Below are 14754 nucleotides of genomic sequence, written 5' to 3' on the forward strand. Positions count from 1 at the left end.
AGCTCGACAACACGAGAGCGGCGGCCCCCACGCGAGCCCACTCAGCAGAACTCGTTAATAAAATAACTTCAACGAGGCGCCGACTTCGGCTGGGGCGCGGGCGGCTGCGGGCCTGTTTTATTTACAGAAATGTATTTGAGTCCCGCTTACGCATCTGAGTGAGAGATGAACGTTCTTGAAGAAAACCGCAATGGCCCTCTAGCCCCGCGATCGGCCGTGTTCCCCTAAGTGACAAGGCGGGCGGGGGGGAGTCTCTGGGGCCGCAGAACCGCTGACCCTTCAGGGCTCTGGTTATCAGACACTCGCGCCCTAGTGACTGAAGGTTACAGAACCACCAGAGGGCCCTGGCTCTCACGCCCTCCGCCCGTGGCTCTGTGTTTAGTGCCCTGTGCATGGACACCACGCAAGACCGGGACCGGGGGATGTGCGGGCGGCAACGACTAGATCGTGACCCCCGGTGCGATGGAGCCCTGGAGGGCGCTGGCCCGGAGGAGGGACACCCGGCCCGTCTGCGAGGTCAGGGCGACTGACCGCCTCAGCGAGGCCCGGACGCCGCCGAGGAAGGCACCAGGGCACGGGGGAGGGGACTCGGGGAGGTGATCGGAAGAGGCGCCTCGGGTCTGGCTGCAGGGGTGCTCCCTCGGGCGGGCGGGCAGCATTTACAAGAGGCCTTATGCACTGCCCACACCTACCCCTCAGGAGGTCCCCAGAAGCACGACTTTCCGGCTTCTCTTGAAATATCAAAGGGGCAGGTGCTGGGCCACACTGCCCTCCCCCTGCAGGGCACGGCCTCAGGACCACTGGCGACAGGCAGCGTCGAAGTCTGCGGTTCTGCGTTAGTCAGAGCATCTCTGCTTCTCATCAGGCAGCTGCAGGATCCTTGACGAGCCTTGGCACTTCTGGGCAGAACCTCGGTGTCGGGAGAAGCGGCCCAGGGTCCCCTCCCGCTGTCACGGGGGCCGCCTCGCCTCGCCTCGCCTCGCTTCGGCTGACGGACGAGGTGCTGGTGTGGCGGACAAAGGATTCCCAGCAAAACCACTTCTGCCCCGGGCCAGCTCTGTCAGGGAATTTCTCCAGACCTGGGAGTTAAGGCTGCCCTTCTGAAAACGTCCAGCTTCTCCTCAAAATTCTGCCCCAGCCAACGGCTCTTCCCACTTATTCGTTACGGCTGGTGCACAATTTATTTTTTTTATTATTATTGATTTTTAATATTTTATTTATTTTTGAAAGAGGGCAAGTGGGGGAAGGGCGGGGGGGAGGGGGAGAGGGAGAGAGAGAGAGAGAGAGAGAGAGAGAGAGAGAGATCCTAAGCAGGCTCTGAAATATCAGGGTAAGCCCAATGCAGGGCTCAAACTCATAAACCTGAGCCTAAGTCAGGGGCTCAACCAACTGAGCCACCCAGGCACTGCACCCCCTCCGCCCCAGCCAGTAGACAAGTTAATGGCAGAGGACAGTCACGCTGGAGAGGACAGCCCCCCACCCTGCCTCAGTTCCCAGATCTCCCTCGTGCTCACCTGTCACTCTCCCCCTGCCACACTGGCCTCCACTGGAAATGCCAGGCACGCCCCACCTCAGGGCCTTTGCACAGGCTTTGCCTCTGCCTGGGACACTCTTCCTGCAGAGAACCACGAGGCCCACCCCCGCGGCTTCTGCAGGCTTTTGCTCCAGGGCTGTCTCCTCAATGACGGGCTTAAAACACACACACCCTTTCACCCCGCTCCCTTCCAGCCCCCTCCCTATGCTGAACCCCTCGGACCTCCCACATCCCGGCTCCTGGTGTAGCCGCAGGGCACGGGTGGCTCCTCGTGACCTCCCTGTGACGTGCCCACTTCCTGGCGCCACGGCTGTAACCAGGTTCAGGACCCCTCTGATCTCTGCCCATGATGATGCCAGCAACTGTCACCACTTCTCCCGTCCAGCCAGGACAAGCCCTTGGAGGGGCCTTCTTGAGGACGTGTCCCCTCGGCAGTGGCAGCTGGGAGCAGGTTAGCGGCGTGGGCCGAGCAAACTCTGCGTTCAGTGGGGCTGTTCTGGCGTTTATCTGTGGCTGCGTTTATCACCGCCGAGATGAGACGCGTTAATCACGGAGAAGAGCTGCTAACACTGATTGTCGGAAATGCTGTTTGTCACTTTGCAACCTGTATCTCCCATTAAATTCTGGATCACAGTCTCTAATATGTATATATTTTTAATTGCATTTTCAAGTTCATTTACATGTGCAGATTGGCTTTCCGCCTGAATGACATCAAGGAGAAACACATCTTCTCTCTCTCTCTCTCTCTCTCTCCTTCCCCAGCCCTGCCTTCCCCTCTCTTTCATGGGGCAAAAAGTCTGTCCCCAGATGGATTACGGTATCGCCCGGGGACAGCTGCTGGCGCCCCCCGGGGAGGCTCCGACTGACCTCTCCCAACTGCTGTTGCAAGTAACTTTTGGGGTTCCGTTCAACAGACGAGACGGCAGACGCGTCTCCCCTGAAGATGGCTGCTCCCCGCAAACTGCAGCCCTCACCGCCTTTTCTGCTCAGGAGGGGGGCTGCCCACCCAAGGCCATAACCAGTCTCCACCTCGAGGGCAGACTTGAAAGGCAGGAAGCGTCCAGGGGGCTGGGTGACAAGCGGCCCCCCCACAGGGACTCTTTCTGAACCATCCTTCTGGAACACACTGGCACCTACAGAGCGCCAGTCAATCAGATTCAGCCGCTTGCGTAAAATGGACAGTTCAGGAATGCGCAGTGCTCTACCAAAGCGGCCGCCCCCCCCCCCACTTGGGCAAATCGGGGGTCACCCGCTCTTAAAGTCTAAGACTGAGATGGTCGGGTGGTCCTGAGGTCACAGGGGACATCTTGTGTGAGACCCCGGCCCGTCACACAGGGGACACCCAAGAGGGTGCTTCCCAAGGAAAACTCCAGTGAATGAAGCAGAACCGCCTGAGCAAAGACAACAGACTTCTTGCATGACTGCGGAGTGTGGTCGGGAAGACAGGCGTCCTCTGGGGCTCGTTCTGGGTCCTGGGTGCCACCCCCACCCCCACTCAGGGCCTCGGTTCCCCACGTGTAACGTGGGGGCTGGGCACAGGGGCCCCGCAAAGCCCCCCGTGGCTCTTGCATCTTGTGCCTTAAGTCATCACGCCGAGTCTGGGGGACACGCACCCTCCATTTCCACTGAACCCCAAACTCACGACCCAATCCCAGCTGCGGACACGCCAGTCCGAGGAGACCAAAGCAAGCCAGAGGCTCCCGCCCTGACAAAAAGCCCCAGTTGCCGGTTTACTTCCCCATGGCAGTGAGATCTCTGGGGTGTGGCCAGCTCTCCACATCTCACACCCTGGGTGACGGAGGGATACTGCTCACCGAGCTCCCTCGGACTCCGCTGACCTGCAGCATGCTGGGAATTACGCCTGGCACCTGGGACACACGTCCTCACCGATCCTCAGGACAACTTGCCTGGGAAGCAGCATTTTCCCCTTTGAGATACTCTGAGATCAGGACGCAGCCACCCGCCCCTCCTCTTGTAACGACCTGGAGGCTGACGAGCCCCTCGGCCTTAGACAAAAAAAAGAAAAAGAGGAAGGCAAAGAAAATGCCCCAAGGAAGCCCCTCTTTCTGCTGTGTTTTAGCAAGACCGACACAGAAGAAGGTGCCAAGCAGAAGAAGCAAAAGAAAACAGCAGGGTCCATCTGAGACCGCACGGGACGCCCGCTGCTGGCGGGCAGAGGTCGTAACCAGAATGAATCTGTAGCAGCAATTTCTCACCACACTCTGGCAACTGCTGCTACCCAACAAGAAGTAACCACCGATGATAATAAAAAAAAAGCTTGAGAAAGCGTATCTGTTCCTTTCGAAAACAGAGGCCATTTCAAAACGAGGCAACGCCTCGACGTTCAAGTGTGAAATGACACTGGAAATAAAGATTCGTAAGTAACCAAGCCACGGGGGCCAAGGTGGGGCTCACAAGCGGGGGGTGGGGGGAGGGAGCGCCCACGGGCTCCTCACCGAGGGCGGGGTCAGCACAAACCCCGGCTCCACACCGCGGAGCCCCCCACCCCCTGCACCCAGCCCGCTGCCCACTCCCCACCCTGGTGCCGCGTGCAGAGACCAGATGCAGGCCCAGGCCCCTTCCGAAGTTCTAGAACCTTCCACCTCAGAGTGAAACTCCCGCTCCTCATTGCGGAACGGCTGCTTCTGGTTCACCCGCGCTCGTCTGAGGCGCGAACGCCACTTACTTGCGTCCGAACGCATGCCCTGGCCGCTTTTCTAACTCGTGGCCCGACGTGTGTCCTCTCCGCCCCCCCCCCCCCCCACGCTCCTCCTCCGACGCGGCGAGGACCACAAGGCCCGGAACCGGACTGCAGCCCCTCCGCTCGTCACCTGACATGCGTCAAGTCAACAAGCCGGTCAACCTCTCTGGGCTTCAGCCGGTCCTGAGCACGACGATGCAATTCAGAGCAGGCCTTCCCCAAGGGCTCTGTGAACGGTGGACGGGTCCAAGGAACCCTCGGAGGGGCGTGGCTCCAGTGAGCATCAGACAGGGAGGCCGGGACTCAGCACGGAATCGGACGACCTCCAGGTTCCACCTGCTGAGGACCTGCCGGGGGGAGGGGGGGGGCGCTTACCGCGTCGTCTTGGCTGAACCCTCCCAGCGCCTCTCTCGGGTCATCTCCTTAGCTCTTACCGCGTGCCAGCCCTCTGCCACCTGGTTCGCAGTGCACTGTCATACCCATTTTATGGCCACTGAGTGTGGAACAGCCACAGAAGGGTGGCGTTGGGTCTATAACCCCGTCTGTCCTGCTCTAAAGCCTGTGCTTTAAGCTCTTTGTTACGTGCCTCTCAGAGACAAAAGTTAAAAGCCTTCTCAGCAGCCCTCTTCTGGGAGGGAAACCAAATCCAGGGTCCTAACTCCTTAAACAGCGCACTTTGCAAACAGCGTAGCCATACTGACTGCAGACACCCTCCTCTTCCCCCGAAGTCCCCCCGGGTCTGGGGTGAGGGCCTCGGAGGCCGAGCCAACAGATACCCCCAAAGGGCCCTCCTCGAGTCCCCCGTGTGTCACCAAAGCGTGCCAAGACGCTGCTCTGCTGGAGAAGGAAGGCGCGTCCTCAGACCCAGCGGCGAGCTCCGGCGGGCGGACCAGGCAGCGGCACGCTTAGCTTTGGCTCGTACGAGGGACGCGAACAGAGCAGCGAGCCGGTCACTCGGCTCCTGGACAGACAAAGGTATTGGAGGAAAAACTTGCGAAATCACGGGGCTAATCATCATAGCCAGCAGCTCTAATGAGGCATCGTGGGATTACCAAAGTTATCAGAGTCGTCTCACTGAAAAAATTCAAAGCTAATGGAAATCAATTGTGCAGTTCCGTCGGCAGGTGTTGTAAGAGGCTAAGTACCAAAGCGAACCTTGCACCGGCTGGAGAAGACGGCACAGCCAACGTCAAGCTCACCCGGGGCCACCGAGCAACGGGACGCCCACACTTGGAAAAAGGAAATTCCCCCAACCGTGAGCAGGAGGCAAGTGGAAATGCAAAGGTGGCAGGTTCCACAGGTGCAGGACAGGGATCGGCAGGTGTCTTCTGTGGCCACGGGGAGAGCGACCACAATTCGCTCCAATCAACCCCTTCGCTTCCCCTTCCCGGCTGACGCGCACTTTTACATCCCTTACGGACGGGAAACAGAGCCCAAGGAAGCAACACGACTCGTCGAAGGCTACTCAGCCAGATGCGGGGAGCTGGGACATGAACCCCATTTGCCCGAGCTTGCCCAGCCTGATGCGGAAAGCTGGGATATGAACGCTGGCGTGTGACTTTAGGGCCTCTGCTCTTCTGGCTGCATCATGCTATGCTCTGGAATGCAGGGGGCCAGTTGGGGACGAGGCAGTGGCTGAAACAGAGGGCACCCTCTCAGTGGTCCCAAGCTGGGTGACCTTGGGAAGCTGCCCTTCTCTGACCTGTCTGGCAGGAAGCGTGTACCTGCCCGGCCTGACCCAAGTCATGAGATCATCCCGACAATCAAATAAAAAGACAGCACGAAAGAGGTGACAGAACTGATCGCCGCTGCTGACGGCCAAGGGATCGTGTGCGCAATCTGTCTCTAGGCTTCTCTACAGGTGGACACGTCACCTCCTCGGCGCGGTCCCCAAGCACCCCATCAGAGCACACCATCCCGTCTGCTGCCCGAGTGAGCCTGGTGGTTAAACATCTCACGCAGACACCTCACCGGGCTCCACGGGATAGGGAGCTGTGGAGGCACCTGTCGCCCCAACTGTATGTGAAAACGTGTGCAGCCAAAGATGGGTGACAGCATTTTGTCAGCATAAAGCCTTACAAAATGAGACGCCCCCGTTGCTCACGGCACACTACCCACCATCACCTCCATATCCCCGGTACTTGGTGGATGCTCATTAAGTGTTTACGGAATAATTAAACCGAGTTATTCCCAAGAGAGAGGGCTGCACTACAAGGTCAAGCGTAAAAAGCAAGTTTAGGCAAGGTATGTGCCCAGCCCGTGCACTAAGCGTGTTTATCTGTGTTGTATACATTTGTGTGTGCACAGAACGTGCCCTACAAACACAGCCCTGCTCTCATCCCCAAGCAAGGGTGGGGGGTGGGGTGGAAGGAAGGGGACTCGTGTTTTAGGACTCAGATCCGTACTGCAAACCTTCCTCCTCACAAGCACATGCTGCTTTTGCAGTAAAAACTTTTTTACAAGCAGAATTCTTCTTTATCTCCTCAATGTTACAGAAATAACAAAAAAGAACGTCAATCACCACCTTCCTCGGTTAAGATTTTACTTCTGGAGAATGATAATTATTTTCTTACTTCCAAAACAAATCCTTAGGAGCGCCTGGGTGGCTCAGTCGGTTGAGCATCCGACTTCGGCTCAGGTCACGATCTCGCGGTTCGTGAGTTCAAGCCCCACGACAGGCCCTGTGCTGACAGTCAGCTTGGAGCCTGGAACCTGCTTTGGATTCTGGGTCTCCCTCTCTCTCTGCCCCTCCCCCACTCACTCTCTGTCTCTGTCTCTTAATAATAAACAAACATTAAAAAAACAAACAAAAAACAAATCCTCTCATTTTCATTAGGAAATCCTGGAAAGTTAGTAACTGATTTTTATACACATGTTACATAGACTTTGCATATATTTATTGGTACGTGGTGACACGCTTATTACCTACTTGTTACGTTGTCAAAATGAAATCACTAACACAGATGTACCTGACAGATAAGTGTATACGTATACGTATATACACGTGCATTTAAAAAAAATTTTTTTTTTTTAGAGAGAGAAAGAGAGCACGAGCAGGAGAGAAGAGAGGGAGAGATAAAGAGTGTGAGTGGGGTAGGGTAGAGAGAGAGGGAGACACAGGATCCGAAGCAGGCTCCAGGCTCTGAGCTGTCAGCACAGAGCCTGAGGTGGGGCTTGAACTCACAAACCGTGAGATCGTGACCCCAGCTGAAGTCAGACGCTTAACTGACTGAGCCACCCGGGCACCCCTACATACACTTTTTCTTAAACCAGCTGAACAGAACTGCTAACCGAGACACCTTCTAGAAGTTTCCAGAAGCACTCCCCTCCCCCCATTAATTTCTCAGCTCGAAGAAGCTCTGGGGAAGGCAGGAGGGAGAGGATCACCCAGTGGCCCCCTGCCCCCACAGCCTGTTAGGTGCCGGTCATCAAGTCTACGTGGCCAACGGCCTCCCAGCCTCCTGTCCCATGTCGTACACGGGACCCAGCGTCCATGCAAGGGCCTCCCCGTGGAGGTGACAAACATCTGAAGAACTCACGTGGCCCGGCCCGGCCAAGCAACGAGGGAGCTCAGGCGTCCTTCTCTCTCCTCCCTTCCCACCTGCCCTCAGCACCATTCCTGCACCTTCCTGACCTATGCACTAACAGCCCTTGGCTATTTCCGAGCCTAAGGTGTAAGATCCAGGCCCTTCCTCCAAGCAAGTGATGCCCTCCTTGCTCTGGCCCCAGCTCACCTTCTGTGATGTCTCTCTCTTGCTCAAGGCTTTACTGCCAGAAGGGTCACAGCACCTGCAAGTTTCTTTAGGCCATTATCCCTTAGCGGGCTCACACCAGCATCTCCTGTCCACACCTCTAGGCGTCCTCAAGGACCTACCTGTCCCCCAACCTCCTCTCCAGGAAGCTGTCCTCCACCTCCAGGCCAGACAGCATGACTTTCCCAGAACTTTGCTGGGATCTTCTCGAAACGTGGTTATCTACGCCTTACTCTTTTGTGAGGTTTCCAAGGGGGTCTTAATCAGTGCTGAGTCCACTCACTTCAGACACAGGATAACCTACCATTTGCTGCACGCCTATGACAGGCTAGGGACTCCCCACTAGGGGACTCCACTAATCCTCATGCCTGTCCTGTTACAACGTCATCCACTCACTCAACTGAGCGCGTTCAGTCCCTACAAGGTGCAGGGGAAGAGGGAGAGCAGGCCGCGCCACCCCCCTGCACGGAGTTTACAGTCCAGCACAGAAGCAGACGTGAAAAGATCGAGACAGACGCCGGCCAACACCGTGTAAAGGCGGGAAACTGCTCGACGTGCCAGAGAAGCCGCCGGAAAGCAACCACGGAGACTGCATCGCCACGTGCAGGAGTGGGATGGAGACCGCCCTGACCAGAGCCCAGCAGAACATACCAGAGGGGGCAAGAGGAGACGCGATATGTTATTCACATGGCCAAGAGGAGGACACAACCCAAACGTCCGTCAACCCGTGAGCGGACGGGCAAAATATGGTCTATCTGTACAACAGAGTATCGTTCAGACGCACAAAGGAACGAAGCACCAACATCTCCCACGACTCGGATGAGCCTTGAAACGTTATGTCCAGTGAGAGAAGCCAGTCGTACGATCCCATTCACAGGGAAGCAACCCCAGAAAGACAGAAGGTAGATCAGCAGTTGCCTAGGGCTGGGTGGGGGTGGGGAGCGAGAGCCCAGGGGTTTCTTTCTGAGATGAAAATGTTCTAAAGTTGATGGTGGGGACAGTCGCACATCTCTGTGAATACACAAAAAAACATTCAATTGTGCTTTTTAAATGGGTGAATTGTATGACATGTGACATGTACCTCACTAAAGCCGCTTTGGGGGTTTTTGGTTTTCACAGGAGATGCAGTGAGGTGGCAGCCTCAATCCTCAACTGACAGATGATGGTGGGAGTCGGGGGAGGGGAAGAGGGGCCTCAGGGAGCAGGGCTCAGGTGAGGGGGGCGGGGGCGCGGGTAGGTTCGGGATGCTGCGGGCTAAGAAGCGTGATAGCGGGCGAAACCAGGGCTGGGTCCTGCCACCCGAGGCCACGTTCTTCCCCGCGGGGGACGGAGTGCGGAGCTCCGCGACGCTTCTCTCTTTAGAAAGTAATGATACTATTTGAAGCATGACATCTTCGACGCTAAGTCAGGAAGATGGAAATTGACCCCCCTGGAGAGGGGCAGACTGGAAGGAAAGCTTGGAAAACGGAACAACACCCTTTTACCAAAAGACTGTAGCCAGCCTGCAGTTCTGTTCAGCGGATACTTTCAAGGCAGAATTCCTCTGCTGTCCAACGCGGCTAGTGAATCACGGTGAAGACGTGATTCAGCGCCCGGGTGCACGCCACATACATAATACCTTTCAAGAAGACATATTTTTATTGCTGCACTTAAGGACAGCCCCTCGGAATCCAGAGTCCATCAAATCGATGGATCGAGCAGCAGGAAAGGCCCCAAGTTCACCTCCGGGGTCTCTCTCGCGAAGCCACGCCGGCGTGGACTACAGTCAACACAGGAGGCTCTTCTCGCTCCGTGGTGAAGCTGAACTTCATGAAAGTTCAGGTCTAGAGATGCCCGTGATACGTGGCATCTAAATGTGCTGAGAACTTCAAGGAGGGAAGGGGGAAGGAAGGAAGGAAGGAAAGAAAGAAAGAAAGAAAGAAAGAAAGAAAGAAAGAAAGAAAGCAAGAAAGCAAAGACACCCAGTATTTATGACGGGTCTGTTATTTACACGGAAGTGCTTGTTGCTTGACAATTTAGATAAAAATGTTACTGCCTCTCTGCGTGTGCCGCAGATTCATGGCGTAAAACCGTCCGAGCAACTAATAGAGTCTTCAAACATCTTATCTCGTTAAAGACGAAGGGTCCCTCCTCCACTGAAATCAAAAAACCCAGCTGCCAGGCGCGGCCACACCTGGGAATGCGGCCTGGCCCAAAACTCCACTCTGACCAACTCCCACACCTCCTTTTTTTTTTTTTTTTTAAAGAAAAAACTATGAACTCCGTTTTCACACAGACACTGGTTTCCTGTTTATCCCCTGGTCCATCAATGGTGGGAGACGCACTCAACAGTTATACGGGACTCGTATCTCTGCTTCCGACCGACAACTAACCTATTTACTTCCAGGAGTCCTCCATGAACATCTTGAAACACTTGTCTGTGTTTCTAGACGTAACTGAACAAATTCCAGTGTCAAGGGCATGAATGGGAAATTGATGGCAGGGCACCCAAAGATGCTACTCAGCTGCTATTGTATTTCTAACAGATGTGGATAATGGGGTCATCCGTTCTCTTTTCCATCCAGTTCATCATCCACGTACGCACTTTTAATTGAAACTTAACCTTTACATCCCACATTCCAAGAGGGAGCGGCACGAAAACACATCTCCGGAGGTGGAAACGGTGAGTTTCTTCCCCAGCCAATCTACAAATGAGCCCTACCTTTAGTTTCATGTTGAGTTAAAAACAAACTCTAAAAATACTGGCTTTTTCATGCCTGCTCCCACATTTCAGCCACTCCCAGGCAGAGCCCCACTGCCCCCCTTTAAGACCCTGGGTGCAGCCCGGAATCACCTCCAAGAGCTTGTTCCTGGACCATCCCCCCACCCCCCACCAAGCTGCCAATCACCACCAAACTCTCCCAAGGAGAGAGAGAGAGAGAGTAAATGTTAAGTCTACCCAACTCATTTCATAGGTGACTTCTGAAAGATTTCACCTCGGAGCCTGGGAGAGACCAGGCAGCTTTATTAGCATGCTGCACCACGGCCTCGGCCCCCTCCCCTCCCTCTTTTATGAGCCCTTGTTATATAAAATGCCACAAAGGGAAAAGGAAAAACAACCGACAGTTCCAAACACAAGTTCCGATGGCCAGGCCCAACGCTGGCTGCTTACCAGATGGTATATTTAGTCATTTAAAAGAGAAACATTTTTAAAAGGCCAGAGAACAAAAGTTTTCCTTGTTTTCTTTCTTTTTGGACACACACTCACAGACACAAAAAAGATGGAGGTCCATTCCATTCGCAAGCATCTTTCCTTCCCGGAGTTCAAATTTAAAGGCAAAGGCAGCCGGGAGTAGGACAGTTCCTTCCCCTGAGATGCATGGAGCCTCCAAACAGAATTTTCCAATGTTTCGCTCAGCCTCATCTAAATTCTGGCATGACGGATAATAAATAGCTACTCATTTACTATCAACATAAAATTTTAAACAGCCCTGGCATAGTTGCTACAATACAGAAGAAACGATCAGACCTAAGCTCTGAAAAGCCACTCCAAATAGTAAAACTATTGCCATGTAGAAGCACACATAAAGACATTGTTGCGATGAAGCCGCTGGATTCCTGGATTCTCCCTCCCTCCCTCTCGCTCTCTCTTAAATCGTTCACTCCGAGCATAAGAGTCAACAACTTGCCGTTTTACCCACTGAAAACAGGGCTTAGGAACCCTCAGCTATCACACTGCACCCGATTTGGTGGCGGATTTCAAACAATAAAATACAAATAAAGTATCTGATTTGATTCTACACAGTGATTAAACATCTTTGTGCTCAGCGAAGGGTCTTCCAACCCCTCCCCCTCCCCCTCCCAAAATGGCATCAAAAGCAATCAAAATGGTAATGCCGGGGCCCGGGTCCCCTCCCCCCGCGAACTCCCCGACTTCGCCGGGGCCGCGCGCCGGACCCCCCTCCGGCGGGAATGGAAGCTTCCACGCCTGGACGGGGACGCGGGCCGGGCGGGCGGGCGCGCGCGCGGGCGCGCGGCCGGGCGGGGGGGGGGGGAGGGGAAGGTTGGAAGGGGGGTGCCGCGGCAGCGTCAGAAAGGGGTTAATGCATTCGTCCCAACCCGCCTGTCCAGCCGGGCGCCCCCCACCGGGCGCGGACCCGCGGGCACAGCCATCTTTCTTTGCGCGACCTCCGGCCCCCTCCTCTTCAGCACGCCCCCTCCCACCACTTTTCAACTTTAAAGACTCGAAATTTGCACCCGGCCTCCGAGTTCTCCCGCTCCGCGGTCGCCGCCACCCCGGCCGATCTCGTCCACGTCTCTCCCTCCACCGAAAACCCCTCCGGGGAGGGGGCATCCGACCCGCGGCCCTGAGCCGGGGGAGGCCGGAGGGGGCCGCACCAGCGGCGGGGGCGGGGGCGGGGGCGGCGCTGTCCAAGTTTGGTGCTGACGGCGGCGGCCGGCATTCCGAAGGAAGCGCGATCGATGGCCAGGGGGCGCGGCGGGGCGGGGGCGGGCCCGCGGAGGGGAGGGGCCGCGGGGAGGGGCGCCGGCGCCCCCGCCCCCCGCCAGCCTCGGAGCCCCGGGAGCGCCATTGGCTGCGCGGCTCAAAGTTCTCGGCTCCGGGCGGCGCGGGGGGAAGGGGCGGGAGCGCGAGTGTGGGGAGCGGGGCGCGCAGGGGGAGGGGCGGAGGGGGAGGGGCGCGGGCGGCGGGGAGGGAGGGAGGGAGGGAGGGAGGGGAGGGAGGGGGCGGGGGCGCGCGGCCGGCCGCGCTCTGGCGGCGGCATCTGTTCGTGGTGCTGAAACCCCGAGCGCTGAGCTCAGCGCAACTAAGTCACAATGGACAACTTTTCCTCCCCGGAGGGGCCGGGAGGGGGGTCGGCGGCCGTGCCAGCCCCTCCCCCCGGCGCGAGGCGGCTGTCGGGAGTCCCAATCTACACCTGAAGCCCCGAGACCAAAGTTGAGGCAGAACTGGGGGGTCCTGGGGGCGCCTTTCTTTTGTTCCCCGGGAGCTGGCGTCAGGTTCCAAGAATAAAAAGTGATGCTGGAGAAGTGGCGAGGAAGGGGGGGGGGGGGGGGGGAGCCCGGAGGAAGGTTCTTTAAATAAGGTTCGCAATGGAATCCAGAAGCTGCTTCCAAGTAGTTTGGCGTCCAGGTCCCGAATACGGCCCCCCGCCACCCCTACCCTCGCACTGGCGTGGGGTGGGGGACACCGAGCCGGGAGAAACTGCCACATTCCAAAAACATGTCCACCAACTCAAAATGGACGCCGGGCTGCTCGCCGCCTTTTGAGTGCAGCTCGTCTCTTTCGGCCACTGCCGGAGCCTGGCTGGCTCGCCCCCCTCGGCCTCCAGGAACCCGGCTCTTTCTTTCCAGAAAAGGGGGGGGGGCGGGTAACTTTGAGGGCTGCAGACAGACTCCTCTGGGAGTCTGAGCGTGCGGCGCCGAGGCCGGCACTTTTTTAGGGGGCTGCCAAAGTGCCGGGCGACCCCTCCTCCCCACCTCGGGCGGAGTTGGGGGGCGCAGCCTCCAGCTCGCTTACTTGTTTGTCGCTGAGCGCGGCGATCCGCGGCTGCCTTTCGTGGAGCTGCTTCTTGAGGTCGCCGTTCTGCGGAAACACGGAGGAGCGGGCTCAGGCCGGCCGCCCCGGGGGGCCGAGTGCGCCCCGGGGCCCCGCGGGCCGCAACCCCCGCCCGGCCGTGCAAAGCGCGCCCCAAGTTCCCCGGGCCGCGCGTCCCGCACGCGCGGCGGCCGGGCAGTGCCGCGCGGGGCCGCTTACCTGTGGCTGCCGCCTCATCGGGGCAGCTCGCGGGGCGGGGCGGGGGCCGCGGCCACCCGGCGGCGCGCCCCGAGCCGTGCAAGTTTGCAGGCAGGGGTGCGTGTGCGAGTGAGTGTGAGTGTGTGCCGGGGGAGGGGGGAGGAACAAAGAGCCAAGTAAACACGGCGAGTCCGTGTCGAGCAAAGCTCATAAATATTCAAGTCGCGTCCTAATCTCCCCAACACACACACGCGCACGCCGCAATACCGCTCGGGCTCCGGCCGCCACGCCGCCGCCAGCCCGAGCAACAATCGCCAAAACTACTTTTGCAAACTGTGCGGGGTTGCACGCGAGCGGGGGTCGGGCGGGGGCCGGCCCGCACTCTCACACAAACAGCCCGGGGCAGGCTCACGAAGGGGCCCCCTCCTGGCCCCCTGCGTCCTGCAGACCCCGCGCGGGGAAAGAAGACGCGGGGCTCAGGTCCCACGGGCTCCAGCCCCCCCCCCGCCCCCAAAGTGTGCAAGACTGCAGGAGACGAAGGGAGGAGGAGGAGCCCGGGGGTCGGCGGGGGCCGTGCAGGTACCAAGTCCCCCACCCGGGAGCAGGCTTGAGGAGGAGCCCTTTCCGCGTACCTCCGGCCGCGCAGACCCTGCGACGCGGGAGAAGACGCCGGGCTCGGGTCCCTGAAGCCCCGCACTCCCGGCCCGGGGCCCCGGCCGCCTACCTGGTGGCGCGCGAGTTCCACGGCGAGCGCCTCGGGCCGGCTCTGCAGCTCCATCCCGGCAAGTTGGGCAGCACTTTGCGCTCACTTTGGCCCCGGCTCCCGGGAAGTTGCGCGACTCCGCGGGGGCGGGAGCGGGCGGGGGCGGACCGGGCCTCCGGGGACCGGGGGGGGAGGGGGGGGACACGAGCCCCCTCCCCCAAGGCCGAACGGGAGGGAGGGGGGGGTCTGGCGAGGGGGGAAGAAAGGCGGCCGGGCGCCGCGGCGCCGAGCCCGCGGCCGCTCCAACTCCTCAGGCTGCCCGGCAAGTTG

General features: G+C 58.3%; 1 protein-coding gene across 1 annotated transcript in view; it reads right to left on the reverse strand.

Annotated features, from left to right (window-relative positions):
* The window catches only part of PHF21B (PHD finger protein 21B), an 89751-nt gene extending 75211 nt beyond the window's left edge, over positions 1 to 14540 (reverse strand). Inside the window, exons 1-2 of the mRNA XM_047866843.1 lie at positions 14446 to 14540; positions 13506 to 13571 (exon numbers count right to left, since the gene is read on the reverse strand). Coding sequence (XP_047722799.1) covers positions 13506 to 13571; positions 14446 to 14499 — 120 coding nt within the window. The 5' untranslated portion in view covers positions 14500 to 14540. The remainder of the gene's footprint in view (positions 1 to 13505; positions 13572 to 14445) is intronic.
* Between the last annotated feature and the right edge of the window lie 214 nt (positions 14541 to 14754).

Source organism: Prionailurus viverrinus, chromosome B4 (assembly GCF_022837055.1).
Source record: "Prionailurus viverrinus isolate Anna chromosome B4, UM_Priviv_1.0, whole genome shotgun sequence".
Taxonomy (NCBI): Eukaryota; Metazoa; Chordata; class Mammalia; order Carnivora; family Felidae; genus Prionailurus; species Prionailurus viverrinus.